This window comes from Echeneis naucrates, chromosome 2 (genome assembly GCF_900963305.1).
Source record: "Echeneis naucrates chromosome 2, fEcheNa1.1, whole genome shotgun sequence".
NCBI lineage: Eukaryota > Metazoa > Chordata > Actinopteri > Carangiformes > Echeneidae > Echeneis > Echeneis naucrates.
This window is the reverse complement of record NC_042512.1, coordinates 1,910,803-1,928,954: the sequence shown is the minus strand read 5'-3', so window position 1 is coordinate 1,928,954 and position 18,152 is coordinate 1,910,803. Positions and strand designations below refer to the sequence as shown.

Sequence of the window (18,152 nt, the reverse complement as noted above, 5' to 3'; positions counted from 1 at the left end):
GCTCTGAACAGATGATGAAACACTTTGAAGCAAGAACTTTGTCTCCTAAAGTCACATCTTTTATTCTTTACTCAGGTTGAAGAGCTGCAGTCTGTCAGAGATCAGCTGTTCTTCTCTGGTCTCAGCTCTGAAGTCCAACCCCTCCCATCTCAGAGAACTGGACCTGAGTTGGAACAACCTGAAGGATTCAGACCTGAAGGATTCAGACTTGAAGGATCTGTGTGGTTTTGTGGAGAGTCCTCACTGTAGACTGGAGACTCTGAGGTCAGACTTATGTTTTATTTCTGCTACAGTTGGACTCAGTTCATGTTCCTTTCAGTAATATTGTTTCATTCTAACCCTCAGTGAAGCTGTGAGAGGAGAACAGAAACAGATTTCAGAATTAGACAGAAAGACAGAGAGAAAACAGTCAGCCAATCAGATCAGTCAGAGGACTGTTGTGATCATGTGACCATCAAATGAAGCAGATTCCAGCTGAAGAACTCAGAGATCTTCAGATTCTGGTCCTCGTCCATCAAACTGTCAGACTCAGAGAAATGTGCTGAGTCAGCAGACTTGAGGTCTGTGAGTTTCCAGCTCAGTGTGTTCACTCCAACACGTTAACATGAGCTGAGAGGAAGCAGCTGCTGCACATCTGGACTGAACAGGACTGAAGTCCCTGCAGGTCTTTATGCTGGATCTGCATCACTGACTGACAGCTGATGGACAGAGTCAGGAAACACTGATGGATCTGCTCTCTTCTTCTCTACACAGGTGGGGGTTGGAAAGAGAAATGTGTGTGTCGATATAGGATCAGCTGCTTCCTGATGATCCAGATGTTGCAGCAGCAGCTTGTCCAGACTCTGGACCATGTTCCTGGGAGGTGGAGAGGAGAGCTTCATCCAGCAGAGACTGACAGAGGAATCAGAACTGGTCTGAGAACAGAGTCCAGTCCACCATGATCCCAGAGACTCCTCAAGTCCTCCTCTCCTCTCAGCCAGCTCCTCCAAACTCCACCTGGGGTTTAGGTTCAGCTTCTTCTGGACCCTTTGGGCTGCTTTGGGAACGTTTCTAGAAGCATTTTTGTGTAAAGTATAAAATATTTTCTTGTGAAACATGCCGACTGTCATTCGGCACTGATTAAGCTTTTAAATCCAGCGACAGGTAGAAAACCACAGTTCGGAGGATATCAACAACACAGCCACAGGGGTGGAAGAGGAGATTATAAGAAGGGATGGAGCTGACATTGAGGTGAATAGGCCAGTTAGAGAGAGAGATATGGAGCAGAAAGCTAGAGTTAGATGGCCACGGGCAAATAGTAGCAAGGAATGGGAGACAGTCAATAGGGACTTGGCAATAATTCTGAGTAGACTAGGAGGAGACGCAAGTGATAGATTAGAAAAAATGGGAGACTAAACAAGAATAGTTTGGAAAAAACAGTCTATTCCTCGAGCATGGCGTAGGGCAGGAGGTGTTCTTATTCCCAAGGATGAGGAGTCCTCAGAGTTGAGTCAGTTTCGTATGATCTCTCTCCTGAATGTAGAGGGGAAGATTTTCTTTAGTGTAGTTGCACGGAGACTAGCTAGTTATTTAGAAAGGAATAGCTTAATAGATACTTCAGCACAGAAGGCAGGAATACCAGGTTTCGCAGGGTGTTTAGAGCACACTAGCATGATTTGGCATCAAATTCAGGCAGCCAAGAGCGAGAAAAGAGATTTGCATGTGATATTCTTGGACTTAGCAAATGCATTTGGGTCAGTGCCACATAGTCTTATTTGGGAGGCGTTTGATTATTTTAGAGTGCCTGGAGTAGTTGTCAATTTAGTAAGAAACTATTTCCAGGATATCAGGCTATGTTTAAGTACGGCAGGCTTTACAACAGGTTGGCAGAAGTTAGAAATCGGTATTATGGCAGGGTGTACGATTTCTCCATTAGCATTCACAATGGCAATGGAGGTAATTATTAGAGCCTCTAGGTGGGTTGTAGGTGGAGAGAGGCGGCAGGATGGGATGCGCCTTACACCAATTAGGGCATATATGGACGACATGACGCTGACGGTGCCATGTATGAAAAGAATACTGGAAAGACTTAATAAAAACTTAAAGTGGGCTAGTATGAGAATCAAGCCTAGTAAGTCTAGAAGTATTTCAATAAGTAGAGGAAGATTAAGTGATCGAAAGTTTGTAATAGATGAAGAAGCAATTCCAATAATTAGGGAAAACCCAGTAAAGAGTTTAGGTAGGTGGTACAAGGCAGATTTGAATGACAGAGAACAGGTAGTGCAGGTAGTGATATAGTTTTGTGGTCTAGGAGTAGAAAGAAAGTATATTTCATAGAGCTGACTGTGCCTTGGGAGGATTTAGTTGAAGAAGCTTATGAAAGGAAAAAGCTCAGGTATGCAGATTTAGGTAAGGATGCTGAGCAGCGAGGGTGGAAGGTTAGGATTTGTCCAGTGGAAGTAGGATGTGGAGGGTTTGTAGCAAGATCTGCTGTTGCTTTGTTGAGGGAGTTAGGAGGAAGCGGCCAGAGGGTGAGGAAAATAGTGAAGGAAATGTCAGATGAGACAGTCAGATCCAGTCAGTGGATTTGGGTCAGAATAGGTAATAGTAGCTGGGGGCCCAGCAGGGGGAGCTCTTAAGATAGACAGACTCTAGGGAGAAGCAGAGGAAGAAATCCAGGAAGGGGAAGTGTATTTAAGTGGGGGTGTGGCCTGTTTGAGCCTCTTTGCCACCATGCGGTTAGTCTAGGCCTGTGTTGGTGTGTTGATTTTACTTGAATATAGGAGTGTTTAGATGAGGTTAGTTGCTGAATCTGCTAGCGTAGCTTGTACTGCCTCCACCTCCTGCACCCTCTATACTTTCATGCCCCCTATCCGAACCAGGGTCTGTATCCCATCCCTACTTTTATCTCCACCTCTTCTATTTCTCCCCCCTACCCGAACCAGGGTCTGTATCCCCACCCCGCTTTCACTGGTGCAATTGGTGAGAGGTTAGAGTAGTTGACAGTGGTGTTGCTTGAAATAGTTTTGTTTGTGCCTTTTCGACGCCATGCGGTTAGCCTAGGAGAATTGGCCTGTGTTGGAGTGTTGGCTTTGGCTGTTCAGGTGAATTTGGTTGCTGAATCTGCTGGTGTGCTAGCGTAGCTTGTACTGCCTCCACCTCCTGCACCCTCTATACTTTCATGCCCCCTACCCGAACCAGGGTCTGTATCCCATCCCTACTTTTATCTCCACCTCTTCTATTTCTCCCCCCTACCCGAACCAGGGTCTGTATCCCCACCCCGCTTTCACTGGTGCAGTTGGTGAGAGGTTAGAGTAGGTGATAGTAGTGCTCTTTGAGATAGTTGTCTTTGTGTGAGGAGTGGTGATGGCTGGCATTAGGGGGGTGACTCTGGGACGCCAGTGTTTGTTGCTAGGAAGGTGATCACTGAGTCTGGTCCATTTTTTGTCGCACAAGTTTCTTGTGTTTCTCTAAATTCTGAGGGGGAGAACTTTTCAGTCATCAAAAATCTCACACACTACAACATTTAGTGTCCGCACACTACCTGATGGTCTAGTGGCTAGGATTCGGCGCTCTCACCGCCGCGGCCCGGGTTCGATTCCCGGTCAGGGAATGCATATCGGTGCATCAGTAGTTTGAAGGTTTGAAGTCTTCTGTGTGACAGGCAGAGATACTGTCCACTATATTAACGAGGAGCAGGAAAGAGAAACATCATGTGGTGTGTGACTTCACTTCCTCTGTGGAAAAACAAACAGAGAATGAAGTTCTCGAATGTTTTGGCCTCTTTTTTTAACTCACGTCAAAACTTCACAATGAAATTACGGTCTAGTACATAATTTCATTAAAATAACAAGTGTCCTGAAAACCACTGTCTTCAGATTTAGCTCCAGGTGGTTCTGACCACACCAGACGACCAGTCTGTCCACCTGCTGTCTGTAGGCAGACTCATCACTGTGCTGGATGAGGCCGATGAAAAAAATGCGAGCCGGATTTGAACCAGCAACGAACCAGCAACGTCTGACTTCAGGTCCATATATCAATCAAACCTGTTGAAGTTTAATTTAAAGGTTATCTGGATGTGTTGTATCTGCTTTCAGAGTTGTTGTCAGGTCATTAAGATTAATTTTCTATGCATGACTTTAGCTTAGCAGTATCTTGGCAACTGAAGCAAGAGCAATGGTAGTTTTGTGGCTCATGCTGTGCTGAGGAGAAGGGATATTGGTGATTGACTGCTTTTCACAGGAGACAAACTTTGGTAGGAGGGTTAGATGATGGTCAGCCACTTTGCAATATTTTCAGATCCTCTGTACATCTTGGTACTTCTCTTGTACTACTTTTGTGGTGCTGACATAACATGATGTTCTATCTGTCACCATCTTTGCTGGTCCATGATTAAGATCAAAGCATATCATCCAAATAAAGAAATTTCAACAACTGAACATCATCTGTTCTCACCTTTTTTGCTTCATCTGCTTTTTAGTGTCCAGGGCACAGAGGAAGAGGACGTCTCCACATGCACACTTGTTCTTCGTGTTTTCACTTACTGTTAAAGTAAAAAAATCAAATTTTAATTCATCCAAGTGTAATTAGTTATGTAATACATATTATATACATAAAACAACTTTGTCCCCAAACACACCTAACAGCAGTAGAGGTGAAAGAAAAGCAGTTTCTGTCAGAAGTGGGATTCGAACCCAAATAGGATGTAGATCAGTGGTCGACGTCAAAATGACAGGAGATGCTTTTGGTAGGTCCATTGTTGTAGAGCAAATTCCCATACCGGGAGTCGAACCCGGGCCGCCTGGGTGAAAACCAGGAATCCTGACCGCTAGACTATATGGGACCACACTGGGTTGAGGCTCCAGTCTCTTCAGAGGCGTGGGTTCGAATCCCACCACTGCCAGTTTGCCCCAGCTGTGCGGTACGCTCGCCCACTGAGCTACATCCCCTGCATGGTGTGGTAGCTTTAGCAGCTTTAGCTAACCAGACAGCTTCTGAGCTCCTGTGACAGCTAAATCGCTTATCTGTCTGATGAAACCTTCTGGATGAGATGTTATAAATGGAGTGTTGCATTAGTGGCCACCATCACTTCAAGTAACCCAAATGGGAAAGATCCTTATCGACAGCATTGTTGCACTTTGCGCTCTGCTTTTGATATGTCACCTGATGATGTTACAGTACTCACAGAATGAAAGTCTTTCCTTTGAAGCTGCTTCAAAGAATTTCCAAAATCACATGTGATTCAGATGTAAACACAAAGGTTGCCTCACTCTCACCATTCAGAACATCTGTGAAGATTATTGATCAATCATTGATTATTAATGATCAGCTCAGAACCAAACAGTGTATCTGAAGCACAGGAAAGAGTTCTGCTCTCCAACACTCTGGTCCCTCAATTAATGCTCCACTGGAGCCTGTGACGTGTCCCTCCTGACAATGTGCTTCATTGTCTCTACCACTGAGCTACATCCCCTGCATGGTGTGTTAACTTTAGCAGCTTTAGCTAACCAGACAGCTTCTGAGCTCCTGCAACAGCTAAAACACCAATTTCCCTTCTCCGCAGCACAGCATGAGCCACAAAGTTACTGTTGCTTCACTTTACAAGATACTACAAATAACACAACCAGCCAACCTCACACAGCTCCATATAATAAGGGTTAGCTCCCCTGACGACTGCAAGGCAACAGCTGGGCTTGTAAGCAAAGGAGATGCTGATTCTGTGATGTCACAAAGGGTTTAATGACATCACAGAGATCAAAGACTCCTCCCATTTTTTCTCATGAACTCCACCATAGAGTGCTCACTGGTAATGAGGCTCAAAAGGTAATCCTGGTGCTGCCATCACTTCCTGTATTACAGCTTTTGCTTGCAGTCTCCAGACTAGAGAAACAGCAGTTTAGTGTTGGTTGCTGTGTTGAGCAGATGGTGATTGCCATATATTGCGATATTTTCAGACACTCTGTACATGTTCGCACTTGAGTGCGGTGCTGTGGCTTAGTTGGTCGAAGCGCCTGTCTAGTAAACAGGAGACCCTGGCTTCAAATCCCAGCAGTACCTAGTTTTTGTGATAAAGCCCTATTAACTTCAGCATACCAGCACTTGACTGGGTCCTCATGTAACTTCAGAACTTCTACAGAAGTTCAATTAAAAGGACACAGCAGTCTCTCTGACCAACCAGTTAACTGCACAGTCTTCAAACCAGATACAATCCAACAAAAACAGCTGAGTACAGTGCTGTGGACTTCAGCCGGTAACAGGCTGAATGATTTCACAACCGATGCAGATAAAGGTTGTGTATGTTAGCTGGTTAAAGCAGCCTGTGTTTAAATCCCAGCAGTTCCTTGTAGGTAAAGTCAAATGTTGTTGAAATAAACTACTTTTGGGTTTTCATCAGCTGGAGGTCACAATGATCAATATTAAATCAAATCTTTGATATTATTTCAATGTAATCACACGCACCTGAAATGGGGGGCTCTCTTTTAAGCAATTCATTTTGGAACAGGTCAGGAATCAAAAAGTGGTTGAATATATATATCTTATAGCTTTTTAAAGGAATGAAATAGTTCTGTTTCATCCCTTCATCCCTTTTACAGTGACTAGATATAACAAGCTGCCAGTTGAAACTATTTGCCTCTGAAATCATTCAGCCTGTTTGAACCCAGGACCTCTTGCACCCTAAGTGAGAATGAGACCCCTAGACCAACGATCCATGTGGAGATTGCAACATTTTCAATCAGTCGATGGATTGAAACCATCCTCTGCTAACAGCTTTTTAGCAACAGCTAGCTGTTCATTATCCAAAGTTTGTCATATTTGAAGATGACATCATTACAATAGTAACAATGCCATACTGAAGCTGCACTAGCTGAAGAGGGAAGATCTTCAGTCTCGAAAACAAACTTCAGTATTAACCTTGCTTGTTTTAACTCATCAACTCATTTGAGTGTTGAGATTATGTTCAAGTCCCAGCTGAGGATAGACACAACTAAATCCACTACATGTTTTCAAACCCACGCCTCCAGAGGAGACTGCGACCTGAACACAGCGCCTTGGACCGCTCGGCCATCCTGACTGCTCGTCAAAGCAGAGGAGCCCATCAGATGGCAAAGTCAAAACGACGTCTCCTTTGGGAAGAAGAGTGCTGATACGCAGCTCATGTAGAGGCACCAAGATCACAGGTTGTTAAAACCACCTGTAAGCAGAGTGGAGCAGTGGAAGAGTGCTGGGCCCAAAACCCAGAGGTGGATGATGGAAACCATCCTCTGCTGTTCTTACACACTGGATGTTCCCTCACTGTCCCATCATGAGACATGAGTTTTAGCTGGAATATGTCAGCAGTTTTTCAGCAGCACTGATTAACAGGAAAATATAAAGAAATCCCTATATTAACGCTGTGCAGATTATCGAGATTCTCTAACATGCTTTTTCATGGAATCGAAAACAGCTAACCGTTGTTGGCAGGATTCAAACCTGCGCGGGGAAACCCCAATGGATTTCTAGTCCATTGCCTTAACCACTCGGCCACAACAACTACACAGAGCCACTGAGCCTTATATCATAGGTGACAGAACTATAGATCTCTAAAAGGAAATAAAAGGAAAGGAAATATTTTTCATAACATGCGCCCTCCACCTAAAACAGAAGCCTTGTGAGCAGAGAGGAGGCTTCATCAGATGGTTCTTCTTTTCACCTGCTGCAGCAGCTCAGAGCCTCTGTGGTTAGGTAAATATCCAAAGAGGATGTAGCTCAGCGGTAGAGGAGCTGCCATATTTCAGGTATTCTGCCTCCTCTTTCATCCAAACAGTTAAATATTGTTTAAAGTTTGTGAGGTTGGATGCTGCACGCTGACTGGTTGTGTGTCCAAGAGGCTTCAAAGATGTCTTTCTGTCTTTGTAACTTCGCGTTACATTAAAGATTTAAAGGTCCCTGTTTCAATCCTGTCCTGTTTGCATTTTCATTTGGACCCCAGGAAGAGTAGCTGCTGCCTCAGTGACAGCTGCTACTCCAAAGCCCACGCAGGGACCTGCTGTTTCGCTTACTTGTTGCTGTATCTCCAACAAAGAGCTAAAGTCTTGTGGAGTTTGTGGGCATTGATCCCACTACCTCTCACATGCTAAGCTAGCACTCTACAATTTGAGCTAATTCCCCAGCCGTCAACATATGTTCTCTAAACAAAGCCAAAGTGGTATCGTGATACATATTCTGATCTTTATTTGCACGTGCACAGTGTGATTATATATATTTTTATCTTGGCAGGTGACCAATTGTCTGCTAGTTTGTTCTCACGACTTTGCTAGCTGTGACAGTATCTCCAGGAGTAAAATGATTAAATCAATACCTTGTTTTAATTGACAATCTCTATATTATATCAGAGGCCCTTTGTGGTGCATATACTTATCTTTATTAGCATTTGTATCTGTCACACACGCACACAATCACACACAACACGTTTTCCAGCCCTCATGGTTCTTGGGGAATCCATACATGTGGAAACCCTTCTCGGACTGATTGGAGCATCCAAACGTTGCACAGCCAACCATGGTATGATACTGATCTACAAAATGTTAGTTGTAACCAATGAACCATGACACAACTGAACATCATCTGTTTTTTTTTTTGTTTTTTTTATTTTGGTCTTTTAAAAGTGTGGGCGGTCAAACGCTGACCAAAATAACTTTGTCTAGACAGGATGTCTATGTTTAGCTCACTTGTTGTGAACTTGTGGGATCTTCATCCTCTTTGGCATGATGTTTGTGTTTGTCAGTGTGTTTCGCTGTAGTTCTCCTGTGCATGTACTGTGATGTGACTCTGTCTGCCAGCTGGTATTTACATGGAATTATGGGGAGCCAATGACACCACAGTCACTTCAAAGGCAACTGAATCATTTCAAAGGCGATGGAATCTTGTCCCAGTAATGTCTTATAGAGCAGAAGACAGAGTTTTGTTTTTTAATTATGTATTATATTATCTTCTACCCACGTTCATTATTCTAATTGACCACTAGCGTGCAGTTACAGTCTATTGGTGTAACACATCATGGATTCTAGGTCTCCCACATGTTTGTCACCTCGTCATGTTTGCTGAAGATGTGGTCTGAGCACGGTCTGGTCTTTAGACTGAGCAGTGGTTCTGCCTTGAGTGGCCTTTTGTTTTGGTGAACGTCTACCACTGAGCTACAGCCGAACACGCTGACTGATTGCGCCACAGAGAAATGCAGAACTTTTCCTGTTGCAGCCTGCTATTCCAGCTAGAATTATCCTAAATATCATTACATTGTGAATGATTTCTAAATATCTTTGAAACCTGTTGATGGTGAACTCAGAGGTTGTTAAAGGAGCCTTTTTAAAGGGTCTGGCATGCTAGCATGCCAGTACAGGGGAATTAGCTCAAATGGTAGAGTGCTAGCTTAGCATGTGAGAGGTAGTGGGATCGATGCCCACATTCTCCACAAGACTTTAGCTTACCTGAGCACTGACTTGGCTGTTGAATTCACTAAGTGCTACTTGTTGAGGCAGTGCTGACTGACAAAGGCAACAGCAGGTTTGGTGGGAGCCATAACTGCCACCACAAAGTGAAAGTCGCAATTAATTATGCAACCTCAACGTTTACTTGAGTTTTGAATTTAATAGTGTTATTTCTTGGTGCTGTGTTTACTACCAAACACAAGTCATGGAAGTGATGCTTCTTCCCAATGGCTGTTTTTTTGTCATCACATGTACCTTTGGGTTCATGACGAGGTGGCCGAGTGGTGAAGGCGATGGACTGCTAATCCATTGTGCTCTGCACGTTCTGCTCTGCATATTCTGAGGGGGAGAACTTTTCAGTCATCAAAAATCTCACACAGAGCATTGATCATACATTACAACCTTTAGTGTTCTCACACTCCCTGATGGTCTAGTGGCTAGGATTCGGTGCTCTCAGCGCCGCGGCCTGGGTTCGATTCGAGTCAGGGAAAATGTTTTTACTGAAAAATACAGGTGATTGACCCCAGAACATAAATATGTCATCATGCACCTGGGGGGTATTCCAGGTAGGAGTTTCAACGAACTTTGAGTCTCTCCCTGAACTCTGAGTTGACTGAGGTCGATGGATGCCATACTGAAGCTGCACTAGCTGTCAATAGTTTTAGTACCCACTCTGCCTCCTTTGATCTATTGAAAAGTTGACATGTTTCATGTTGGTTCAAACTGACTGAACACAGTCCACTGCAGTTAGCTGAGCTGCAGACCAGTCAGGGTGGAAGAAGGCAAGTTGGCAGAGGCAGTGTTCTGCTGGGTAACTTTGGGTCTGAAGAAACTGCTAATCACCCAACGTGGGGCTCAAACCCACGATCCAGAGATTAAGAGTCTCATGCTCTACCGACTGAGCTGGCTGCTAGAACTGCAAAAAAACTTTGAAAAAAATTGACAAAAAATACAGAGTGTTATATGTATTTCAAGTGTGAACAAGACAAGAGCATGATTGTCTTTGGAGCTTCATTAACATTGTGCGCTCCATGGTGGAGGTCATGACAAGAAAAGGGCAGTCTTTGATCTCATACATATGTATGTGCATTCTCAGTAATTTGTTTGAGTGACTAAGCAGGAGCAGTTGAACATTTCATACAGCATTATATTATAAATGCTGGAAATGCCGGGGATTGAACCCTGGGCCTCATACATGCAAAGCATGCACTCTACCACTGAGCTACATCCCCTGGATGGCTTCTTACATACTGTGACAGGTGAAGGTTCATTCTGATGGAATGAACTGTTTCTACACAAGCTGCATGAATGTGACACAGAGCTCATGTTTAAAGTATTTTTCTTCAGTACTGTTATTGTGTCTGGAGCTCTGACTGTTGCCAAAAGTGCAGGTGACGTAAATTCAGCAGGACAGGCAGTATTATCAATGGCCACTGCCTCATCATAGTCCTTGTTGCAGAAGAGTAGCTGCTGCCTCAGTGACAGCTAACAGGGATCCTAACGAGTGATAAACAATAAACAGACATTTCCAATTGTCATCAAAATGTATTCTTTATATACATTTAATGGAGTCTTTGATCTCTTTGGTAAGAGTCATGATGGTCAGCCACGTAACAGCCACGGGGTATTTTCAGATCCAAAATACATCCCTGTACATCAGAGTGGTGCTGTGGCTTAGTTGGTCAAAGAGCCTTGTTGCTCAGGTCAGATGTTGTAGAAACAAACTAGTTTTGGTGATTAACTGCATGGAAAACTTTAGTAAGACTAATGACAGCCCGTGAGAAAGTTGCATTCAAATGTTTCATTGATTTGGTTTAAACAGATTCTTATTTGAGAGAATAATCACTCATCACAGTAATTTACTGTGACAAGCCTCCCTCTGCTTTTCCCCTTTGTAATTTCAACCCCACCCCCACATGAAAACATGCAGTGTTTGGTAGGGGGCACCCAGATTTGAACTGGGGACCTCTTGATCTGCAGTCAAATGCTCTACCACTGAGCTACACCCCCCACAAACACACACAGCCCATCACTGCAGATCAGCAGGTCTGACTGAAAACAAACTGTAAAGTATGAACCACAGCACTGCTGGGGTTTGAATGTGTAGGGTGCGAGAGGTCAACACTTGTGCTCCTCACAGTTGTGTGTCATTTGTGTGTCTGAAGAGCTGCTGCCTTTGATACATCGCTTGATGATGTAACAATACTCACAGAATGAAATGCTTCCTTTGAAGCTGCTTTGAAGAATTTCCAAAATCACATGTGATTCAGATGTAAACACAAAGGCTGCCCCACTGTCACCATTCAGAGCAGCTGAGAAGCTGATTGCAGTGCAGTCATATTCAAATAATAAACAATGTTCTAAGTTGCTCAAAGTGAGATTTACAGTTTACTTCATCCTCACACTACATGCTAATGTGAGCACAGTTGCACTGCCCCTTTCCTCTACGTTGGTTTCTGTTTCCTCATCAGAGACTGGCAGCTGGACGAACATGTCAGGATGGTAGGTGGTCTAAGGCGCTAGACTCAAGGTTAACTCCTTGAGAGATGTTTGCTTTCCCACTAAAACTTGAAAACGTATCTAAGTAATACTTATCCAGAGCTTTCAGTTGTCACCCTACCACTCCAAATGTGAAACTGACGTGCAAATATGGAATGATGCAATAACAGCCAAACAAGTAGTTGAGTATGCGATTTTATTTCTATTTAGCATGCAATGTCTCAGTCTCTGCTGTCTGTTCCACAGAAGAACATGAAAGCTCAGCGGGCCTCTTCTCTCTCTGGGACACTGGATCTGTCTGTCTGTATCCATGTCAGAAACTCTGAAACACTCTGAACTTCTTTAAAACACGGTGGATTTACTGACATGAAAGTGTCCACCGGTCCACCAACCCACCATCGATATATTGTGATGGTGTGAACATGTGAGCAGGAGGGCAGCTGCTTAAGTTTATGATGTGTTCAGGTATCAGTCAAAGCTCCATACACAACAACAGTCCTGCTTCTGTTTACCAAAAGGCTCCAAAGTCCACCCTCCAACAAAGAGCTAAAGTCTTGTGGAGAATGTGGGCATTGATCCCACTACCTCTCACATGCTAAGCGAGCGCTCTACCATTTGAGCTAATTCCCCAGCCGTCAGCACATGTTCTCTAAACGAACCCAAAGTGGTACCGTGATGCATATACTGATCTTTATTTGCACGTGCACAGTGTGATTATATATACTTTTATTTTGGCAGGTGACCAATTGTCTGCTAGTTTGTTCTCACGACTTTGCTAGCTGTGAAAGTATCTCCAGGAGTAAAATGATTAAATCACAACCTCGTTTTAATTGACAATGTCTATATTACATCAGAGGCCCTTTGTGGTACATATACTTATCTTTATTTGCATTTGTATCTGTATACACACACACACACACACACACCACCTTTTCCAGCCCTCATGGTTCTTGGGGAATCCATACATGTGGAAACCCTTCTCGGACTGATTGGAGCATCCAAACGTTGCACAGCCAACCATGGTATGATATTGATCTACAAAATGTTAGTTGTTACCAATGAACCATGACACAGCTGAACATCATCTGTTTTTTTTTTTATTTTATTTTTTTTTTATTTTGGTCTTTTAAAAGTGTGGGCCAGTCAAAAGTCAACCAAAACAACTTTGTCTAGACAGGATGTCTATGTTTAGCTCACTTGTTGTGAACTTGTGGGATCTTCATCCTCTTTGGCATGATGTTTGTGTTTGTCAGTGTGCTTCGCTGTAATTCTCCTGTGCATGTACTGTGATGTGACTCTGTCTGCCAGCTGGTATTTACATGGAATTATGGGGAGCCAATGACATCACAGTCACTTCAAAGGCAACTGAATCATTTCAAAGGCGATGGAATCTTGTCCCAGTAATGTCTTATAGAGCAGAAGACAGAGTTTTGTTTTTTAATTATGTATTATATTATCTTCTACCCACGTTCATTATTCTAATTGACCACTAGTGTGCAGTTACAGTCTATTGGTGTAACACATCATGGATTCTAGGTCTCCCACATGTTTGTCACCTCGTCATGTTTGCTGAAGATGTGGTCTGAGCACGGTCTGGTCTTGAGACTGAGCAGTGGTTCTGCCTTGAGTGGCCTTTTGTTTTGGTGAACGTCTACCACTGAGCTACAGCAGAACACGCTGACTGATTGTGCCACAGAGAAATGCAGAACTTTTCCTGTTGCAGCCTGCTATTCCAGCTAGAATTATCCTAAATATCTGCCTTTAAGGCCATCGTGAATGATTTCTAAATATCTTTGAAACCTGTTGATGGTGAACGCAGAGGTTGTTAAAGGAGCCTTTTTAAAGGGTCTAGCATGCCAGTATAGGGGAATTAGCTCAAATGGTAGAGCGCTAGCTTAGCATGTGAGAGGTAGTGGGATCGATGCCCACATTCTCCACAAGACTTTAGCTTACCTGAGCGCTGACTTGGCTGTTGAATTCACAAAGTGCTACTTGTTGAGGCAGTGCTGACTGACAAAGGCAACAGCAGGTTTGGTGGGAGCCATAACTGCCACCACAAAGTGAAAGTCGCAATTAACTATGCAACCTCAGCGTTTACTTGAGTTTTGAATTTAATAGTGTTATTTCTTGGTGCTGTGTTAACTACCAAACACAACAAGTCATGGAATGATGTCTTCTTAGACGTTAGATGACTTCAATTACAGAATCTATTGATTTACTCCAATCAGAGACACTGATGAATTCTTTGTCTTTCGTGTCCAAAGGTTTGGAGGAGTTAATGGCAAAAAGATGTCTTTGAAGCTATTTGGACACACAAGCAGTCAGCGTGCAGCATTCAACCTCACAATATTTCATGGTGTGGTTGAAAGAGGAGGCAGAATATTGGAAATGTAGGTCAAAACAAGCAGGTCATAAAAAGTCATTTGGCAAGAGTTATGAAGCACTGCTGGGGTTTGAATGCAGAATGTCCTATTTACAAGACAGACGCTTTAAGCAGCTCAGCATCAGTACTGACAGTTTGTGTCTGTATCGTAGAGGAAGAAAACACAAAGGTCTGTCACAAAGGTTCTAATGACATCACAGAGATCAAAGACTCCTCCCACTTTTTCTCATGACCTCCACAGTAGAGTGCACTCTGTTAATGAAGCTCTAAAGATGGTCCTGCCAGATACCTTTGAGTTCTGCAGACAGAAGAAAGAACCAAACTGGGCCAGGAGCCAAATGTTTGTTGGATCAGGCATCCTGAAATTTCTCTCTTTTGTGCAGTCAGGATGTCCAAGCAATCTCAGACTGTCCCTGTTTTACCAGCAGCCCTACAAGTGAATCTGTCTTTTTCTTTGTCCTCAGTAAAATAAACTGCATTTAAAAGCTTCACAATGTGAACAAGCTTCCAATGACAACTGTCCCAAGTAAAGTCTCCATATTGTTCAACTTTTGCTCCTACATTAAAACAAACCACTTTACCATCAACCTGTGACGTCACTGGAGATCAAAAGCATTTCCTGCCTTTCATTGATGCCCCACGCGACACAGATGGATACGTCACACTCTCACGTTCGCTTCAAATGAATGAGTGCATGCAGTTTCTGTAGTGTAGTGACCATCATCACTCTTAACAAAGTTTGTCTCCTGTTAAAAAATGTGCAATCACCACATTTCAATCTGCTCAACAGCAGGGTACAACTCAGACAGACTAAAGCCAGCTGAACACCGACAAGGATGGGATTTGAACCCACGCGTGCAGATTAGCAGTCCATCGCCTTCACCACTCGGCCACCTCGTCATGAACCTGAAGGTACATGTGATGACAAAAAAACAGCCATTGGGAAGAAGCTGCAGCACCTGAACAGGGACTTGAACCCTGGATCCTCAGATTAAAAGTCTGATGCTCTTCAATAAGATCTGACTTCATCTTCCAAGCTGCCCCCTCGTGGTCATTTGATACACTGCAGGTGGAAATCTCAGTACTTTTTAACCACCACAGCCGCTTTGACAGAAAGTGGATGTGGTGGTTAAAAATTACACAAAACTCCAGAGGACATTGCAACCTGAACATAGTGAGCAGAGTGGCGCAGCGGAAGCGTGCTGGGCCCATAACCCAGAGGTCGATGGATCGAAACCATCCTCTGCTGTTTATACACACTGGATGTCCCATCATGAGACATGAGTTTATCAGCAGCACTGATTAACAGGAAAACATGGAGAATGTTGTCTATCATATCTATAATACTGAGAGTTGAGCAGCAGAGTGCTGCAGTGGCACTTCTGTTGTTGGCTACAAGACATCCTGCAGTGCTTCGCTCTCAGTGGAGTTCCTGCTCATCACTTCCTTTATTACAGCTTTGTTCAGCAGAAGGAAATTTGGTGATTAACTGCTTTTCACGCTCGGAAAACTTTAGTAAGACTAATGACAGCCCAAGAAGGGTTACAGCATGTATGGATTCCCCAAGAACCATGAGGGCTGGAAAACGTGGTGTGTGTGTTTGTGTGTGTGTGTGTATACAGATACAAATGCAAATAAAGATAAGTATATGCACCACAAAGGACCTCTGATATAATATAGAGATTGTCAATTAAAACAAGGTATTGATTTAATCATTTTACTCCTGGAGATACTGTCACAGCTAGCAAAGTCGTGAGAACAAACTAGCAGACAATTGGTCACCTGCCAAGATAAAAATATATATAATCACACTGTGCACGTGCAAATAAAGATCAGAATATGTATCACGGTACCACTTTCGCTTTGTTTAGAGAACATATGTTGACGGCTGGGGAATTAGCTCAAATTGTAGAGTGCTAGCTTAGCATGTGAGAGGTAGTGGGATCAATGCCCACAAACTCCACAAGACTTTAGCTCTTTGTTGGAGATACAGCAACAAGTAAGCGAAACAGCAGGTCCCTGCGTGGGCTTTGGAGTAGCAGCTGTCACTGAGGCAGCAGCTACTCTTCCTGGGGTCCAAATGAAAATGCAAACAGGACAGGATTGAAACAGGGACCTTTAAATCTTTAATGTAACGCGAAGTTACAAAGACAGAAAGACATCTTTGAAGCCTCGTGGACACGCAACCAGTCAGCGTGCAGCATCCAACCTCACAAACTTTAAACAATATTTAACTGTTTGGATGAAAGAGGAGGCAGAATACCTGAAATATGGCAGCTCCTCTACCACTGAGCTACATCCTCTTTGGATATTTACCTAACCACAGAGGCTCTGAGCTGCTGCAGCAGGTGAAAAGAAGAACCATCTGATGAAGCCTCCTCTCTGCTCACAAGGCTTCTGCTCTGTTTTAGGTGGAGGGCGCATGTTATGAAAAATATTTCCTTTTAGAGATCTATAGCTCTATCACCTATGATATAAGGCTCAGTGGCTCTGTGTAGTTGTTGTGGCTGAGTGGTTAAGGCGATGGACTAGAAATCTATTGGGGTTTCCCCCCGCAGATTCGAGTCCTGCCAACAACGGTTAGCTATTTTCGATTCCATGAAAGAGCATGTTAGAGAATCTCTATAATCTGTGCTGTGTTAATATTGGGCTTTCTTTATGTTTTCCTGTTAATCAGTGCTGCTGAAAAACTGCTGAAGCAGGAGCAGGCTCAGGGGGGGGTGCCCATCTGCCTCGACCTGTTGGGTTGAGAGAGGGAGAGAGAGAGCTGACACTGTCCTACCAAAGCTAGCATTAACTTTTCTGTTTCATCACCAGAGACTGGCAGCTGGACACACGTGTCAGGATGGCTCAGTGGTCTGAGGTAACAGACTCTTTCCTGCACAAATGGGCCTTGAACATGAAAGACTGACATATTCTGACATATCATTGATAATATCTGCTGTCCTGGTGATTGAAGAAAAGAAGGAATGACATTCCTCATCTTTTTTGTCCAAATTGCAACCAGGACAACCCCAAAGAGAAGCACTTATGCACAAAGACTTCATCAGTGGTCTGTAGACCAGTTGGGCACCATTGGCATGAGATCTACAGGATCTCAAGTTAAATTGTAGACACACAGTTAAACTGCAATGGCCGGGAATCTAACCGGGGTCAACTGCTTGGAAGGCAGCTATGCTCACCACTATACCACCATTGCATGCAAAGTGGTGAGCATCCACTCCGAATGGACGCGAAATGGTCCCGTTTGTTTGCGCTGTAAAAATTCTTATTTGTGCTGCTGCAGTTTTATCGATGTTAGACATTTTAATTTCTTTGTGACATCACAGAATCAGCATCTCCTTTGATGGTTACTGATGGAACGTTTGTGGGGCTTTTTTTTTTTTTTTTTCATTATTTACACACAGCACATTCAGGACATTAATGTGACAGTTTATTATATGCTAAAGAAACTTTGGTAAGAGTCACGATGGTCAGCCACATATGTTGGGCATCCCTTCAAGTAACCCAAATGGGAAAGATCCTTATTGACAGCATTGTTGCGCTTTGTTACATCTGAACTAAAGATACAAATAAAATAATCTAAATTGACTTTTCTGATTTGGCTGATCTGAATAGGTTTAATGTCTTGCTTGGGAATCAACCTTCAAAACTGCCCCCATGTTCTGTAAGGGTAGATGTTGCACACTGCATCAAGATGATCTGCCAGTGAGACGGCCTGAAAAATAAAACACATGGTGTTAAAGATTTCTTTGTGAGGTCAATAGCGCAGCTTCTTAAGTCACAATCTGTGGAACATGCAAAACAACTTCTACGTACCATCGCGA

The 18,152-nt window shown here is 43.4% G+C and overlaps 1 protein-coding gene and 7 non-coding genes across 8 annotated transcripts in view; 2 read left to right on the top strand and 6 right to left on the bottom strand.

The window, feature by feature from the left end:
* The window catches only part of LOC115053713 (NACHT, LRR and PYD domains-containing protein 12-like), a gene marked incomplete at its 3' end in the record, with an annotated part of 135,820 nt that overhangs the window by 75,068 nt on the left and 42,600 nt on the right, over positions 1 to 18,152 (top strand). Inside the window, exon 7 of the mRNA XM_029518516.1 lies at positions 76 to 264. Coding sequence (XP_029374376.1) covers positions 76 to 264 — 189 coding nt within the window. The remainder of the gene's footprint in view (positions 1 to 75; positions 265 to 18,152) is intronic.
* trnae-cuc (transfer RNA glutamic acid (anticodon CUC)) lies at positions 3,521 to 3,592 on the top strand. Its single transcript has one exon. It is a non-coding gene; the product is annotated as a tRNA-Glu (tRNA).
* trnae-uuc (transfer RNA glutamic acid (anticodon UUC)) lies at positions 4,751 to 4,822 on the bottom strand. Its single transcript has one exon. It is a non-coding gene; the product is annotated as a tRNA-Glu (tRNA).
* On the bottom strand, positions 7,429 to 7,510 carry trnas-aga (transfer RNA serine (anticodon AGA)). Its single transcript has one exon. It is a non-coding gene; the product is annotated as a tRNA-Ser (tRNA).
* Positions 10,604 to 10,675, bottom strand: trnaa-ugc (transfer RNA alanine (anticodon UGC)). The gene has a single exon. It is a non-coding gene; the product is annotated as a tRNA-Ala (tRNA).
* Positions 11,382 to 11,453, bottom strand: trnac-gca (transfer RNA cysteine (anticodon GCA)). Its single transcript has one exon. It is a non-coding gene; the product is annotated as a tRNA-Cys (tRNA).
* trnaa-agc (transfer RNA alanine (anticodon AGC)) lies at positions 12,500 to 12,572 on the bottom strand. The gene has a single exon. It is a non-coding gene; the product is annotated as a tRNA-Ala (tRNA).
* On the bottom strand, positions 17,453 to 17,524 carry trnag-ucc (transfer RNA glycine (anticodon UCC)). The gene has a single exon. It is a non-coding gene; the product is annotated as a tRNA-Gly (tRNA).